Source organism: Ruditapes philippinarum, unplaced genomic scaffold (assembly GCF_026571515.1).
Source record: "Ruditapes philippinarum isolate M1 unplaced genomic scaffold, ASM2657151v2 ctg1792_1_1_1_1, whole genome shotgun sequence".
NCBI lineage: Eukaryota > Metazoa > Mollusca > Bivalvia > Venerida > Veneridae > Ruditapes > Ruditapes philippinarum.
This window is the reverse complement of record NW_026853759.1, coordinates 33,603-52,127: the sequence shown is the minus strand read 5'-3', so window position 1 is coordinate 52,127 and position 18,525 is coordinate 33,603. Positions and strand designations below refer to the sequence as shown.

The 18,525-nt window shown below is 29.8% G+C and overlaps 1 protein-coding gene across 1 annotated transcript in view; it reads left to right on the top strand.

Moving 5' to 3' along the window:
• LOC132737743 (inversin-like) overlaps positions 1-18,106 on the top strand; it is a 59,851-nt gene extending 41,745 nt beyond the window's left edge. The window contains exons 10-19 of the mRNA XM_060725077.1: positions 727-1,936; positions 2,382-2,462; positions 4,134-4,210; positions 7,391-7,474; positions 9,783-10,006; positions 10,432-10,586; positions 10,895-10,969; positions 12,799-13,029; positions 14,110-14,184; positions 16,586-18,106. Coding sequence (XP_060581060.1) covers positions 727-1,936; positions 2,382-2,462; positions 4,134-4,210; positions 7,391-7,474; positions 9,783-10,006; positions 10,432-10,586; positions 10,895-10,969; positions 12,799-13,029; positions 14,110-14,184; positions 16,586-16,788 — 2,415 coding nt within the window. The 3' untranslated portion in view covers positions 16,789-18,106. The remainder of the gene's footprint in view (positions 1-726; positions 1,937-2,381; positions 2,463-4,133; positions 4,211-7,390; positions 7,475-9,782; positions 10,007-10,431; positions 10,587-10,894; positions 10,970-12,798; positions 13,030-14,109; positions 14,185-16,585) is intronic.
• The last annotated feature ends 419 nt before the right edge of the window (positions 18,107-18,525 follow it).

Genomic DNA, 18,525 nt, shown 5'->3' with positions numbered 1-18,525 from the left:
TTTCCTCTACACAACTACGGTAATTGTATAGATGAATATCAGCATTATTTGTTGATCATTAACTCCAACTTGTTTAATTCAAGGTTATCTTTTTGTCTGTTTTTGAATAGAAATAGCCCAAAGTCGGTCAGTCAAATTATCAAGTTACTGAAAAAAATATTTGTTTTGTTGTTTCAATAAAAGTAGTACTACCATTTTAAGTTAGATAGTTTGAATTAGTTAAAATGTTAGCAGAAGTGGAAGTCCACTAAATAACAAGATGACTGTTCTTAATTGAAAACTTGTGAAGTCTATTACCCAAAGTCAATTATGTAAGGGTAAAGTGCTATATTTATATAAGCACACAATTCATATTTAAAGGGAGATAATAAATAAGATTAAAATCAATTAGAAATCTATTTCTTGATAATGAAATTGTCAAACCTGCAGAAAAATATCACAGTGAGCAATGATAATTTGTGACATAATGTATATATATTGATATATTTTATCCAAGAGAAAATTGAGTGCCACACTTTATTTACAGAAAATTTGGTAAATTTGTGACAAAAATGACTGTTAACTAATTATCACAGTGTGCCATACATGAAAGGAATAAACATTATTTCCTCGCCATAACCATGTATTTTATACTCAAGTTGGTTTATACTTAAACTTTATTTCAGTCATTATTCAGCAGACTTATACCAACTTCCTGTTTATGCAAATGTTTATTTTTACCTTCAGGGCAAAGAGTTCACACCTTATGACCTTGCAGTTATAAAAGGATATAAGGAAGCTGCAGATTATTTGAAACAAAAAGGAGCTCTTTCCTATGCTGATCTTTCAAATACTGAAAAACGAGAATCAAAATCTGCACGAACACGTAAACCTAATGTAGAACCTGTGAAAGAGGAAACAGAAAAGAAGGGAAAGAAGTCTCCAACTAAAGAGGCTGGTAAAACTTCACCAGCCAAAGATAAAAGCGACCAAGAATCAAAAACTCGTCCTAAATCACCTGTTAAAGCAGTAGCAGCTGTATCAGCAAACGAAAAAGAAAAGGAGAAAAAAGGTGAAGAAGAAGAAAAGGCAAAGAAAGTTTCACCTTCAAAGACTCCTTCACCAGCCAAGGGTAAAGAAAGTCCAGCAAAATCTGACGGAAAAGGAAGTCCTACAAAATCTGAGGGAAAAGGAAGTCCTGCAAAATCAGAAGGAAAAGAAAGTCCAAAAGGATCTGAAGGCAGAGAAAGTCCTGAAAAATCGGAAAGTCCTAAGCTTGATAAATCAGTTGGTATTGACAAATCTTCTGCTGCTGTAAACACAGAAAAACAACAGAAAAAGGGGATAAGTAAGAAACCCAGTGCTGATTCTGTATTGGAAAAGGAAGATGGTATAAGGACATCAAATGTTTCGCTGAGATCAGAGGAATCACCTCTTACCAAGGATGTTAGTACACAGAAACAAGGTCCAAGACTGAGAGACGGGAGTACTTCACCAATGGGTCAGTCTCAAGGAAAGAAGAAGGAGAAGGAAAAGGAGACGGGAAAATATGTTTCTCTTGAAAGAATCGAACCAAGTAAGAATGACGATGATGCAGATAGTCATCCTGAAAGAAGAAATAGAACTGGTAGAAAAACACCAAGGAGTAGAGTAGGGTTTAATGATAATGATGATAGTGGTAATGAAACAGATCCAAGCCGTTCAAGATCTAGACATGGCATGCATAAAAGTAAAAAACCTTATATTGATCATGTACGAGCAAGTGTTCGAAAATATCAAGACAAAAGAAACTATTCTCGTAGTTTGAATCAGTTGAAACGTGCACAAGTGCATACTGGACCAATGCATGATATTGTTATGTTCAGTAAAATGATGGATAATTATCGGCGTGGTTTGATGGGAGATGAAGAGGACATTGACCTTCGGAACTATGCTAACTGGGATGGTTATCTCAATGGTATGTATATAGTAAAATCTTTTCTAATTATTGTATCCCTTATTATAGGTAGAATTATACCAGAAAGATGTTCTTTGTTTTAATTTGAATCATATTATCTCATTCATTTACCATTTGTAAGAAGATTATTTTTAGGTTTTATCAGTGATCAACATTTTTGTCAAATATTGATACAAGTCTTATTTTAGCCCATTATGGAGTGTTTTATTTGTACATATATTCAGAGAATACATATGAAATCACAAGGTGGTTAAATTCTATTTTTATTATAATTCCTGCTAGCTAGATATTTTATCGTCATGTGAACCCTTTCAGAATCAATGAAAGAATGCTCAAAAGAAATAAACTAATTTATTTCTATCCAAGGAATATCATAAAAAATATGTAATAACTATGTATGTATTCTTATATATATGCATTATATACATGTGACATTTATCAACAGTATGCAAACATTGTCGGCAGATGAGAAATCGACCACAATCATCACCAGTTAAAAGGAAACATTTACTGATATATGACCTAGGCATTGATCTAATTATTATTTTAGCCTTCCTTTTCTCTCACATTGTTTGTTGTTGTTATTTATGTGAACCCGTTGACAAGATAAATCTTTAAAAAAAAAAAAATGAAAAAAAAAAAAAAAAACCCAAAAACAGAGAAAACTCATGATTATGAAATATAGTAAAACGGAATCCCTAAAAAAGGTCTAAAACAGCAATAGTTTTATTGCTAATTTAAATTTTTATCCTTGATCATATATTAGAATATTTAATTCTTTCTTGTTACTCTTTTATAATATACTGGCATGAGTACAGTGCAACATAATATGCATGTATTTCTGTATATTTTTCGTCAGCATGGATGTTTGCTATTTTCTATCTTTGTATTTTCTTGTTGCGAATTACATATTTCGCTTTTATGAGCCTTTGGGAAAGTCTTGTATTATCTTATAAGGTAGAGATTAAGAGTCATGGGTTTACATTAAAAGTAAATGAAGTTCATATTATTTCATTGTTTTTTAATCAGTTTCATAATTAAATGTCCAATTAATGACAATTTTATTTTGGTGATTGATTTAATTGATTAATAAATCATTTATCAGTATAATTGATTACCCATTGTTCTTGCACAAAAGAAATATATGGCAAAAGGAAACATGTTAGTTTTACTTTGATGTGAACTTCATTTCATATGTTGTTATTACACTGTTATATCTTAATTGTGATAATTTGAAAACACGACACATATACACTTTATGTTATACTACTAACCCTTAAAATGTTGAATTTCTAAAATGGATTTGTCCACCTTCCAATTTTTGGCATTGCCCATTATCACATATCAGGACAAAAATTTGAAGTTTTTTAGTCATCAGTTTAGAGCCTGGTTACACTGCACAGATGTACAGCTCTAAAATGATGACTAAAAAACTTCAAATTTTTGTGATAATGGGCAATGCCAAAAAATGGATGGTGGACAAATCCATTTTAGAAATTCTAAAGTTCTTGTTGTGTTAATTCTGTACTACAGATGACTAAAATAGAATCTAAACCCGAGTTTGATTTTTATCAAATAGCAAAGTCAAAAGAGTTACTTAGGTGACTCCAAACATTTCTTCTTTTTTGTGTAAATGTGTCAGTGTTTTCAGACATTGTGTTCACTTAATTGTCAAATGAAGCATAAACTGTCTTATCTTCAATACCCGAGAAATTGTTGATTGGAAGTTTATGCAAGAGACCTCCAATGACTTTGATTTGCACTTAAATAATGTTGTATCTTTTTTTTCTAATGAAGCACCCCACAGAAGAACATGTTCCTTTGACTTTTTCAACATCCACAGATATATATTTTAGCAATTTCCAGTGTGTCTTTTAATATATTAAACACCATTCATTCCTAAGGCAAATAATATATTAAAAGTTATTTGACCTGTTCATGCATTTATTTTTTTATTTAATTATTAATATTGTAGACATTTGAAAATAGAAACATTAAAAGCAAATATAACTAGTTTTTGTATTTTTATTCAGGTTTCCTTCTTTCCCCTAAAATTAGTTAGAATACTGTAATAGACTGAGAAAAAGAAACATGTTTAAAGTTATAATTAAATAAGAAATATATTAAAGTAATGAGTAAGAAATATAATATATGAGTTAAGATGGTATAAGTATGTAATTGATGACAATGTTTTCAGAGCAATTACGATTTGTATCACACCTGTATAATGAGGATGGTACAGCTACACCTCGTGAAGTACAGGATATGGCAAAGGTACACAACTCTGTCTGATGTCAGTAACAATAACTCTTTGTAGACAACCTTCTCTTTTAAAAAAAAAGTGTGTTTCTTTTGAAATCAGGAAACAAAGTTTAGATTGATGTTATTTGCAAATAGAAGTTTTAATTTCTTTTCAAATAATGTCAATCTCGCTGATTGAAATAAGAGTTTGGAGTTAAAATTCAGAAATGTATTGCCTATTTATGAAGTTGAATCCATTAGTTAGTTAGTTACTTTTCCTTTATATTCATTTATATTTTATTCACAATAAAATATTTAAGTATTTTAGCTGGCCGTTTATAATGCAAAAACAGATAAGTATATGTTGGAAGTGTTTTTTATTTCTGATTTAATTATGTGTAATGACTATTCATAGCAGAGTCACTAAAACACTTTGTTTTATATCACTACATTTGAACTTTTATAGCACTGATTTAAGAAAAGGAAAGGTTGTCTTCAAAAACTAATGATAATGTTTGTTCAGAAAATTTATACAAAATTTTGTATTAAATTTTCTATGTTTTTAATAAAAACTGTTCAGTAGGTAGAATTAATTTTGAATTTTATTTTTCTAATTTATTAAGAGGGTTCATCACATTCTGGGATGTTGCCAAGGCTTATGAGCAGAAAGGTATTAAATGAATACATCACTGCGTTCTGATTGGTTAAACAATCCAAACTTACTGCATTTGTTGTGAAAGTTATTCTTATTGATGTTGTTTAAAATATTTTTTTCAATATGTAAAAATTGCAAGTATTTATTTACTTGTTTGGTACTTGGTATAAAATCTTCAACATTTATGCCAGTAAAAGACTTAATGTCTTTATTGTCCATTTCCATTTGATCTTAATTAACATACTTTATAAATTTACCAAATCCATTTTTTACAAAATTTTAGGTCTTTTTTTTTGTTCAGTTACTTCCATCTTTAAACTAATTTCATGAAAGTTGTCTGAAAGTAAAACATTATGGAATCATAAGAAGTTGCTGGGAAGGCAGAAATTTTTATAACTGGCAGTCCTGAACCACTTTTCACTTATGACATGAACATTTGTTTGTATTAATCATATTTCTACATGTGTCAAATGGTTCCTAAATTATTAAAGTGACATTATGCTCATTGTTTTGCATGTTAAATTGAGTTGAATAAGAAATATATTTTAAATGATTGGCTATTGTAATGGTAATTGACCAATAATTGACTAGAAATATGTTAATGATACAATTTAAAAACGACCTAATTATAAAAAGACTGTCCCACTCTTTTTAACAATTGGATGGTACAGATACGTTCTGTATGGCACATTATATATATATATAGACATTTCTGTTGTTCATATGGATTTTTTTTCACAGTGTGATATAAAATTGAACACAAATATGGCAAAATGTTAAGTTATTTTGATATTTACCTAATTTCACTTACCATTTACACATAGATGGGCATAATGTCACTTTTAACTATGATCTTAACCTAATGGATTTTCACTGAATTTGTAAAGTGGGCTTGTCATATAAGGTGATTTCAATAAAAAATGACTTTTAAGATTAATTAATAACAGCCAATATTTAAGCTATAAACTGGCAAACAAGTCCTTTCGTTGGTCTCCAGAGAAATGCATTACTCTTAAAGTCCATCTTTAAGATCTATCTATAGGTTGTACAAATAATACATGAATAATTTGTGCCTAAAAACATGAATATTTTAAAAAGTTCAAAATTCTGTTGAATTCAGGAAAGAATTCAGCAAGATTATATAAAATCTTTTACACTTGCAGATTCCCAGATAGTAAATTTTTATCAAAACATAATCTTTGATCCAATTGAACAAAGCTTATTCAATTATCTTGTAGTATATTTGAGTTGCTATCTGTCCATATGCATTCAATCTGTAGCAACCAGTAAATTATTGTTTTACTTTACACTAGTGTACTTGAAAACTTGGAACAAGTGCAGTAATATTGGATTACCAATGATTGCAATGTTCAGTACATTATATTATATACCATGCTATGTCAATATCAAACACTGGGTTTTGGAATTACACACTTTGATTTATATCTCTTACTTTATTATATGTAAACCAGACTTTTCAAAGTATAACCGAAATTAAGAAATAATATTTTCATTCTCATATTTTTAAATAGTGAATTTCTATAATACTACGGGCACAGATCAAGCCATTTCTTATAAGATAATGATTTTTAGATCAGATAAGCTATATATTTAGTTAAATTGAAAGAAAAAGCAGACTGAAAATGTTCTTTAGATATCTGAATGCCTTGTCAAAACTCAAAGAATATTGTTTTGTATTTTGATCTTGATTGCATTCGATTGCAATTTTAATTATTGACTGAAAGACCTTGTGCTATTTGAGACTACAGAATGCATAAAGAATAAATTTGGTGTCATAAGATTGTCAATTAATTATGGTTATTAGGTTTCATGGTTGTTTTTATTTAAATTATATATGCATTTTTTATGTCAAATTTAAGGAAATCGTTACTTCAAAACATACTACATTGTATTTGTATTCATAAAATGCTTTGGATAGTCTGGGCAGATTTCTCTTTGTAAGATTTTGAAATTTGGTTTTCTATACTTTCTTTGTTCAATCAATTTCCTTTTTCTTCTGACTGGGCACATTCTTTCTTTTTGAAATTCTGATGAACACTCTGCATGTATTGTCTGAATAAATTTTCATCAATGTATTTATGTCTTCTAAACAAAATTTAACTTTATCTTGTTCAAGATTTACTCTATGTCTGACTTACATATGTACAGGGTAAACATGCTTGCAATGTCTTTAAGGACAATATGGGCTTTATATTCCCACATTATATAATACCTTCGAGCAACAAACTAATTTTGATTGTGAAAACCTAGTTTTTTTTCTCCTCAAGTCTCGGGGAAGAAAAGATGTTTGTCATTTATGACAATAACATTAACATGAAATTTAATAGACAAATCCATAAACATGCAGCAAGTCATGCAGTATGAACTTGTGAGAATACTTTATATTTTAGAATAATTTTTACGCTAGTTTTGTCTTTTGACTGGTTAGTATATAAGGTCATTGCAAGCATGGGGATAGAAGTTTGTTAACACATATTTTTTCTGCATGATATATGCATGTGTTTTACTGTGTGTGTGTTTACATTGTCTGTACACAGGAGCACCATAAGATGTTAGAGACTGAGGCTAACAACCGCAAAAAGGACTCTGAAAATCGGTGTGAAAAAATGACCAAAGAAGAGGTTTGATATATGTTTCATTGTAAACTAGTATACGAAGTACACACCATAATATACAGTCTGAAGATTAACAAATGAAATATTGAGATTCAGATTAAGCAAAAAAAATAGAGCAAATTATGGAACAAGTCTCCTTGTGCAAATGTTTCGTGTTTTTCCCACAAAAAAATTACAATGTTTGAAATCAAACAAGCAGTAAAACATTGAAAAATATTTCAAAATTATTTCTATACTATTGGTTGCTAGACTTTAGTATTCTTATCACAAATTCCTAAAATTACCAAAGGACAAGACTTTCCCATTTTACAAATTAGCAATATAGAATTTTTAAGAAAAAAGAGGTACTTTGACATATAGACTACTGAAATAAAACTAAAATCCTTTTTGATTGGCTGAAATGCAAAAAAAAAGTCATATTTTAAATAGCTCTATTAGTTGTAAAAAACAATGGATTTAGATTTTTTTACTGATAAATCACGACACAGATGAAGTTTGATAGCTAATGATTTAGGTAAAGGTTAAATATATGGCCAAATATCAGACACAATAAAAACTATAAAGGGTCAATACTGTATAAAAATGTCTGAAGCTTGAAGGTGTTTCACTTTGTGAGCTCAAAACACTAATTGAAATAATATAAAGGTATGAATTAATAAAGGCTTTATCTTTAACTAATTATCCATTTAAAACTTTTGAAACAGAACAAAATAATAAAGAAAACAATAAACAAAAATGAAACGAAACAAAAATGATAAAGTACATGATTATGATTGTAAGTTATATTATTGAAGGACCACGAAAACTTTGCATTAACTCTTGTCTTTTGCCTAGTTTTCCTGGCTATAATATTCTATATCGGTGAAAAGATAAAAATAGATTTATTTACAGTTATATCTTGATTATAAAATTAGTTGTATTTGATAGCATTGTAAATTGGAAAAAAAGAAACAATTGTATGCACTCGTCGTTAACTTAAAAACATTTTAGCATAAAGAAATGTTGAACTGTTAAATTACTGCTTTAACTTTGTACCCATTTAAAATCTACTCCACTATACAGTTTGTAAATCGTCAATAGTTCTTTAATGATTATGCTAAATTGGATTTTAATTATATCTTTGTCAATCACTGTAATACACAAGGTTTGTATAATACCCACACAATGCATACAAGAACAAAAGCCACAAATCAGTGATCCTACTGATAACAATTAAAACTTATTACATGTGGAATATATTGTAAAGGAAAAGGATTTATAAAATGGCGGAATTATCATTTTTACGGCATTTAACGGAAAAAAAGAATCAGACGACATGGAGGAAAATGGTGTGTAGCTTTCATAATTTGCCACCTTTTTACTGAGATGGAACTGATAGTAAAATGTGTATTGTAAATATAGTATAAATTAAGATTGCAAAGACACGTGAAGGTCAATTTAATTTGTGCAGCATTTTTCCATTGTCGTTTGTTTTACAAAAGCTTCGAGAATTGATTTAATTATCTTATTAATTTGATACAAAGCATAGTAAGAGTTTTGGTATAGAAAAACACTTGTAATGAACACTGATTTTGATAAGTTTGTTTCCAGATATTATATTTTATTATATAAATTTATTAAGAAAGGTTTGGCAATTAGATCTAGTAATGTATTGTTGTAAATGAAATGTATTTTTTTCTTTAATGGATGTTTATTAGTATCAGGTAACTTAAAAACCAGTAAAGCCTAAACATGACATGATGCTCTTACATAATAATACAATTTACACTTCTAAAAAAAGAAAAGATAAACAATGGAGCATTTTTCGCAGTATATCATATGAATTTTCAATGTATAGTCAAATGACTATGTTTGAAATTATAAAACATTGTTACACCAAGTGTTTCTTTTTTGTGCATTCTGATTTTGTATGGTGTAGATGTGTATGTAAATAAAAATAGTAAATTCTCCATAACAAAGTGATCTCTTATCTTAAAAACAGTTTAGCATTGTGAAGTCGGTACATTGTTAAATATTTTCTTATTTAGTACTTTGTTCAAATGCACAGTTTGGGACGTTACGAAAAAAAAAATCAACTCAAAGAGAGACTTTAAAAATATTTTAGTTCCTCATCAATTCTTGTCTATTTTCAGATTTTTTTGTTGTATAATATTAACATGAATATTTCAAAACAAAACTTTACTTAAATCTATGCCAGATAACAAACAACACTTTTTCATAGAATTGTTTTGGTTTTCTTCATTTTATATCCATTGTTTATTGAACGTTAATTGACAATTAATTGATACGTAATTGGCTGGTATTTACCTATCAGGAGTTCCAGAGAAAGAAGAATATGGACATGGATAAGGAGATCGACAGTTTAGCTACTCGTACAGCGGAAATGTTTGACAATGTTAAAACTGGGGCATCAAGTAGCTTAGCTAGTGCTAAATCACGCAATACTAAATTACGAGATGAAATAAGAAAGTCCCGAGAAGAGAGAATTTTGAACACAACAGATCCCCATGAAAGAGAATTGCTTCAAAGACAGCAACTGTGAGTCATCTAATTTTTTTCTGTCTGATAGATCAGTTCAAATTTAAATGCAGTAGAAATATTGTCACTTAGATATGTGTCTTATCTTGTGTTATGACACGAAATAAACTACTATTTTACAATGGTTCCTGTAAATGTAAATGAAACTTAACTTTTTTTACATCAATGATCATAACCTTGAAAGATGATTTCATTTAAATCTATTAAACAAAAACTTTTCATGTTATCACACATTTTTTAAGATAATCATACCAGTTTATAATTATGACAACTATTATTATTGTAATATCAGTATATGAGGTTTTGTGTATATAAAGTGTTTATATTACCGGTATAAAAAGTATCCTTTGAAGTTTTTATAACAATCTTATATTGCTTGTGTTGATATATTTATATACAACCTGTAACTGTTTTCTATATAAAAGTGAAGATCAGTTAGCAGATCAACAACAGCAGATAGAGCTGGAGCGTAAAGAGAGAAACAGGACATGGCATCGTCGTAAAGATGAAGACATGAGAAAAAAGCTTCTTCAGGCGTATAGACCTTACTTTCCTAATGATGTATTCAACAAAAAATCAGGTTCGTTCTTTCATGTAGCTATTATATAAACATGACTTGTTTCTATATCTCATTTATAAGTGTGTCCGAAATATAGCATGAGTTATGTAAATAAAATATGTAAATTATTTTATAAAAACCAATAAAATTGCTATAGCACTTACTATATTTTACTTTGCTTTACTTATAAGAAATATTTACAATATGCATTTTACTATATTATGCTGAATAGAAAATACAGTGTCTTTTATAAGTGAATGATAATACATTTACATATTTGGTAACCTTATGAATATTGATGCTGAAATTCTATGTTGCCTTTAAATTAGTACAAAATGGTAGGCTAACGCCTTTACCTGTAACACCAAGGCCAAAAACACAAAAAAGAACCAAAGTTAAAGGAGGTAAGTCTCTCAAATTGCGCAAAATGCACTGGTATCTTTGTTTTCTTTTATCAAGCACTTTGGTAACAGTGACATTTATTGTTGATTTGAGGGTTCCGCCATTTTCTTTTTCAAATCTAGACTCCCTAATTAATGTTATATACTTACAATTAATTCAAATTAATATTTTAAATAAAAGTTTCTTTGATTTTATTTGGAGATAACTAGTATTTCATAAAACTGCATAGATAGAATATTACTAAATATTTTTATTCTTTTTATTTTACTACCTCATAGTTCATGTCAAAAAAGGAATAACCAATTAGTAATAACCCATTATATTTTAATTAACATGCATATAAGTGCAACATCACCATCACTGTTCCATCTCATTTCTGAAAGCTAGAATTTTGCATGCCTTTCATATTGATAATGTACAATATTTACTAGCTGATAGTTTTTTTTCCATTTGTTTTACTAGATAGTCACTCTATGCCTGGTGTATGGTGGTTTCAGGGATCGGTTATTTTACATGTTTGTAGTCATTTTTTAAGTTTCAATTGATAACTCACGATCTTAGTAATGAAACGAATATGTACCTCGTTAATAGAATCAACAGTGTGCATGTCTTATTGCTCATTTGTTAGTCTTCGTCTTATTCCTCGTTTGATTCTCTAAACGAACACACTATGATATTATCCGATCAGAATAATTGTGCAGACATATATTTTCTGTAAGAGAAATTGATACCATGCAATTATATCTCCATTGGACTGTTGACATTGAAAAAACTTTCAAAGAAAACGAAGTTTTGAGGCATTTTGAATGATTTTTTTAAACTTTCTTTTTCAATTGAAAAAAATGTTGCTATGATTTTTTTTCTTGGCTTTTAAATTTGGAGATACCTTCTTTGGTGTTTCAGCATCAATAACATAATTATTTATTTAATAATTTCCTTGATTCTTCCTGGGTGTCCGTGGCCAAATGGGTAAGGTCGTTCTTTTCAAACCTCTTTCACCTCACCGTTGTTGTTTTCACTTTTGAATACCGCAAGTGATTTGATTCTTTTATCCGAGAAAGCTGTCGAGCAAGCCTATGGAACTTCGGTGGTTCTACTCAGATGCCTTTTTGTGCCTGAAATAATGCACTGACGGTAGGTGAGATCTTCATTCATCAGTAAAGCTGCTTAGTCCCTTTCACAGTGTTAGTGCGACGTACAACTTAACTAAACAGAAAAACTGATTCTTTCAAGACATAAATAATTTGGTGATAAAAATGACGGAAATGCGTCTAAGCCGATTGTAACTTTGTTGCTCCTTACTGTAAAGCAAATAATCATTTGAAACATTTTGAGTATAGCGTTTTATGCAAGATTGTTGCAAACAGTTTTAGTTTATATTGAGCAAGTATACCCTGATACGTGAATCTGTAAGACGTCCATATCACTTCTTTAAGTGCGGATGATGTTAAAATGAAGCTTTGACTTTGTGAAATTATGTCTAAGGAATCTATGAGAATAGGAACCAGACTCATTTAGATTTTAATTGGTAAATTGTTCTCATTTAAGTGATGGTTGTGGGTGCGATGAAACCATTTGATTTTCGTAATATTTAAATTATTTGGAATGCATGGTGTTTATTTACATAAATGTCATTTTAAATCTTTTCTGCGACATTCAAAAAGTTTTAGATATAAATTGCATATGAACATAGATAATAAAATAGACGAACAGAAATTCCAAATTTTTAAGACATGTTTCCAAACAACTCTTAGTCAAAACGAAATAGCCAAGAGGAAATTTCGTGGTGAAAGCCGAATGCCAAAAAATGAAAGTTGTATGCCGATTTCAGTTTGTATATCTGGCGGTAGAGTGAAATCAGCAGGTCGATTGAGGGTTGAGTCTTCCCCATCACCCCGCCCAAGACGACCATTCCAGTCACCCCGTCCTAGCTCTACGAAGTCAGGCACTACAGAGAGTAACTATTCCTCTGCTCAGTATAGGTTAAAAGAAGAGAAAAACCAAGTTCAGATGACACCATATGGTTTACGTAGAGTCAGAAATCAAGAAAGACCGTCTTATGGTTAGTAGTCGTCATTTTTTAAAGAAGTATACACCTTTCTGAGTAATGAATTGTGGTCTTACAGTTACATACAGTGTTTTTTTTCTGTTCTTTATATCTTACTTAGGGAAACATATAGGCTAAAATATCTTATGCTACCAGAGCAGTTATGTGATCTGCTTCTGTTTATCAATCTTATTTTAATCTCACTTCAAATATTTCATCAGGTCACGCTTTGATGATGCACATTTTGGTTTTTAATTTTGTCTTGCCGTTTCTTTTTTGCACCTTTAGTTTTGTTTTCACGACGATAAATTTCAATGCTATACAAATTTTGTTCCTGTCAATGACTTCAAAGTGTTCTTTACTTTTAGCTGCTAAATTTGTGTAATGGAATTGGCCTGCAGTGAATTTGAAACATTAGGATTTATAATGTCAAAATACAAATTGTTAGCTTCCAACAGTATGGAGTCTGGTAAGATTAAATGGATGCGAAAACCTGACTTGGTTCTTTACTGGTGGTAATGGCTTCTCAGTAATCATTTTTGGTTTCAGCTGATTGAGGGCTAAATATGTTTACATTGAAATATTTCTGATTGTTTTCAATTGTTGCTATTTATTGCATTTATATTGTACTTCTTTATTTTTTATAGACACGATCAGTAGTATGTATATGCAAGAGATAATTCTATTATGAACCGACTATTTAATCCACCATTTCTTTAACTCGGCCATATTCTGAAAAAGTATAGACGTTTTTGTTGGTTCAAGTCGAATTAAAGTACCTGTAGAGTCGTAAATATTACCTTCGAATTTGATTCATATAAAGATGTATTATAATGGGTTAGAATCTTAACTTCATTTGTTTATACAGACGAACAAAAACTCATTTAAAATATCGTAAATGGTAACATAATTACCTCTATTGTTGTTTGCTCAAGAGAACATTAAGAAGGTGGATCAAATAGTAAATGTATTTCACAAAATTAATTGCATGGTCGATCGTTTCAATTAAGATTTTGAGTAAGTAACCAGATAATATAATGACAACTAACTTATCAAGAATGAGAACATTGACCAAATGTTTTTCCTTCAATATAGAAGAGGTAGAGGCCGAGCTGGCAGATGCCATTTTCTTTAGTCCGAATCGGTGCACTAAATCAGCCGATATTGCAGGTATACGGACGCTAAATGTGACTGCCTGTCGTGTAGAGCTAAATGTGTCATTTGAATGTGTAGTTGGTTTCTCAAAGAGTGATTGTTATCGAATGATGTTTCATTTTTGTTCTCTCAAAATGTCGTTCCAGTAATTTTAATATATTTTTATCTATTTTTGATGTGTTATATAACATTTTAACAAAAACAATTCTGTGTGAAATAAAAACTTTTTGCAAAGTTTTACTGGGAAGACATTCATATATAAAGAATAATGACGGAACTACTTAATCGGCTTTATAGAACAAATGTCAAGCAAATATGCTTTTAGTCCATTGTATCATTGTCATTCATAATTAATGTTTCAAAACGTTTATGATTATTCTTCATTTATGGAAGTAAACATCGTTCAATTCATATAAATAATATTTTTTTTTGTTCTACAAGTAAATAATGTCACATAAACGTCATGAAATTTCAATATTAATAAAGCGACATTCAAGAAGGAAACAGTGTGCATCAATTGGATAAAAGAAACAAATGTTTTTAGCAATTTACTGCAAGTTAATTGTCTTGAAGTACACAATCTTCTTTGGTCTTTGTATATCCAAGACGACATAGTGAATAAGAAATATTATATTCCCTTTCCATCATTATTCTTTGTCATATAATATATGTGTAATTTTGATAATTTAATAAATGACAGTAAATAGTGGTAAACATTAAATTGTACTGAAGTTGGATACTGCCAAGTGTGTGTTAATGTTGTTTGGTAAATCATTTAACAGATCGACCTGCTCGTGTCTATGTTTTCAAGTCAGAATTTGAGATCCAAAATCCAAAATATGGTTATAATCCTGAACAAATTCTTAAGAATATACGGTATTGTAAAAGTTTATAAGTATAGCATCATTTGTCATATATATCTGAAAATATGATGTACGCATGCGCGATCGTATCTTGCATGTCGCTTTGTGACATCTTTCATCAGAAAAGCTTGCTTTTTCATTTACAGTTTGCTTCATTACATTTATTCTAACATTACATTGCATTAGAGCAAAAGGCATTGCGAACTGGCTGTGTTGAATTAATTTGGAGGACCAGTTCTAGTATTTTATATGCATGTTAGTAAATATTATAAGGTATGCTGCATTATGTACGTCAGCTTATTCTTATCATTTTATAACGTATTTGTTTAATCCTTATATATAACCATATTGTCAAATAGTTACATTGGCTTCATAATAATGTTGGTGTTGTTGTGATATATCACGTAGATAGGCATTTATTGTTTTTCAGGAAAATACAATTATCAGATCCCCAAAGATGATTTTCCTGAAATCATAAAGTTGACTACGGAGTCGATAGTCAGTAGTTATAGGTTACATCGAATGATTGGTTCTGCAGGATCAAAATATATACATTTTAGTGTTTCGAAACTAAATTAGCTAGGCTGCGTTAAGTGTTACATTTAACATATCCGACGATTGTCTTTCAATTAGCACAATGTAAGCAAACGTTCAGGAATTTTGTATTTGTTGCGGCGGTAAAGCAATTAACTCTGTATTACAGGAAGTTTTAAGTCTACACAATCGTGTAACAGCGATGGTAACTCATACATATTTTTATCTTTCTTTATCTTCTACACTCTGTCTATCTATTTTATATACTAGTCTACAATTTTTTAAACTGAATTAATTCACTAGCTATCAATTAACATTTTTCTCTTAGAAACTAGTTTTCGATTTCAGTAGCTGGAAATATGTGGAATCTACAATACTTTCAATGGCAAAGACAATAGCTTGATCTATATTATTGTGTAAGATCGATATCAGTTTGGTTGATACAACTGACCGTCACGACCGATTTAAAACACACTTAATATTACCTTAAAATTATTAACACCTTTTGGTGAATTTAATGTGGAATTAATGAAATAACATGTCTTGTTACATGATTAAGACTTTATAAAGTATTTCTTTACCCTCAATCTTTACTAAACAAAAGAACTTTCTCCTTCAATATATTACTATCCGTATAACCGTATAGTTTGCTTTGTACATGTATGACATTGTCAGGTGTGGCTTTACCTAGTAAACATTACCCTTTTACTTTCACTTACTAGTATACAATGCGTAAAGATTGATCCGTTAAATTTAATTTAATTCATTTGAATTTTCTAATTCTTAAGTTTGTTTACGTTTAATTAAAACATATTTTTATTCAAAATATCTTTTTTTTCACAATTCACAATTATATACTATATAAAACATCTTTCGAAACAAAAATAGGTATGAATATTGACGCATTTTCCGGCCATCTTATTATGTTATCTTATAATATTATCTTATAACGATATCTTATATTGTAATCATATTTTCTTATAATATTATCTTATAATATTATCTTGATCCTTTTGCAGCGAACTGGAGTCGCAAATACGACGGCAGTATCCGGCCACGTACGAGTCTTGTATTTGTGGAGCCACGCGTTTACGACGATTTATTACGGGAAGAGAAGGACGCCAAACAGTTAATCTCGTCGGACGTCCGCCGGCATCTTACTAACGGCGATGTTCAACATGAAAAACTGCCAAACGATGATGATTCATTTTTAGGGTCGTGATGGAAAATTGTACACTTTATATACACATTATATCGCCTATCCTTATTATAGTGATATGGAAGAGAAATAAAAGGTTAATTAAATTTCAGATGCAGTTCACCTTTTGTACTGTATGTGACAGCAAAATACATTGTTTGCAGTTAAATGTAATTAATACGCTGTGATCATGACTTTTGCAGGGATTCTTCACTTTTAAGGTTGTGTTTGAAAATTTTATTTTAGATATGAGGTTGAACAATCTTGGATCACTGTCCAATCTTTGCAAAGGACATACTGCTATTGGCAGATTTCGGATTGAATTATTTCTTTTTTGAATTTACGTTTTTAAGTTACGTAAACGGTAGCCCCGGCGAGTATTTTATATTTATATTATTTGTACATTTTAGATAGAATTTGTGTTACATTCCTGAAACAATAAGAGACCGAATTAGTTGGTTATTGTTTGTTTTATTTATTTCTGTGATACACTGACTTGTGATATTTATTTCTTTATGTTTGATTTGATAATTATAGTATGATAATGTGGTTCTCTGTGATAAAGTTATACAGATACAATGATAAAATGACGTTCAATTTACAATTAAGCCTCGACCTCTTAGATTTCCTGTCTCAATGGCTTGATTTATCAATATGATATACTACATATATATAAACCTGACTGTGACCAACTTACTTATCATGGTCACAAACGCACTTGAAAATTCGACCATCATTACACTTAGACATAGACAAAATCTTTTTAAAGACCAAGATTTAGAAAAATGATTGTGTTTTGTTTTTAATTTGTTCATATTCATACCACTTTGTCCTTATTATGTAAGCATACAAATAATTCAGCTATTTTATAAATGTTCAACCGCATTTTTAATTGATACAAATACTGTTGTTATTTAGCCATTTTGAAATATTATATAATGACAATGTTACAGTAAAATGATTATGCAGTGATGAAAAGAAATAACACCGTTAAATATTGTTGACGGAAATTAGAAAGATATCCAACATTTATCTGTGATAAAAAAATTGTCCCAGTTTATTTTTTTGTAACCCAGTGTTCTTTATCATTACTTAAATTATTTTCATTACTTTGTAATCTTAACGCATGAAATTACGTGCACTAATCCGTCCAGCCATGATGTTAGATTGTTGACGAAAGTGTGTTTTCAATAAGTATTCAGAAAAGTTTAATGGGCACAAGATGGAAAGTTGCATGCATAATAAAGTTCAATGATAATATAGGTATATATTTAGAATAAAGTGATAAGATAAATATGCTACTGTAATGATTAACAATAAAGATGCTTCATACATTATATAATTTTGTTATTATTTAAACATATATCATGTAAAATGAAAGGATCAGTGTGAAAATATGTTGTTTTATATTGTTTGCAAGAGCAGACAGTGTTTTGCTGTTGCATAATTTCCTCCCTCTGCAATTGATTAATGCAACAACTCTTAAATCACAAACCAAATTTCAGATTAATATTCCTGTGTGGCCACCAGTTTGAAGCCACGAAATGAGGGAATTTTTTATCAGCACAGTGGCGAGCTGTCTTCACAATGATAATTACATTTGAGAGCGTCTGACCAGTTATTTCAATTATATGCGGGCGTCATTTTTCTTAGTTCCTCATAATGTTATATATTTTGCTGTTGTGAAAACGTGGCTATAAGGCGGCAAGAAATTTACATAAAAATGGATATACAAAGAAATAATCTTTTTTGAAGTAGACG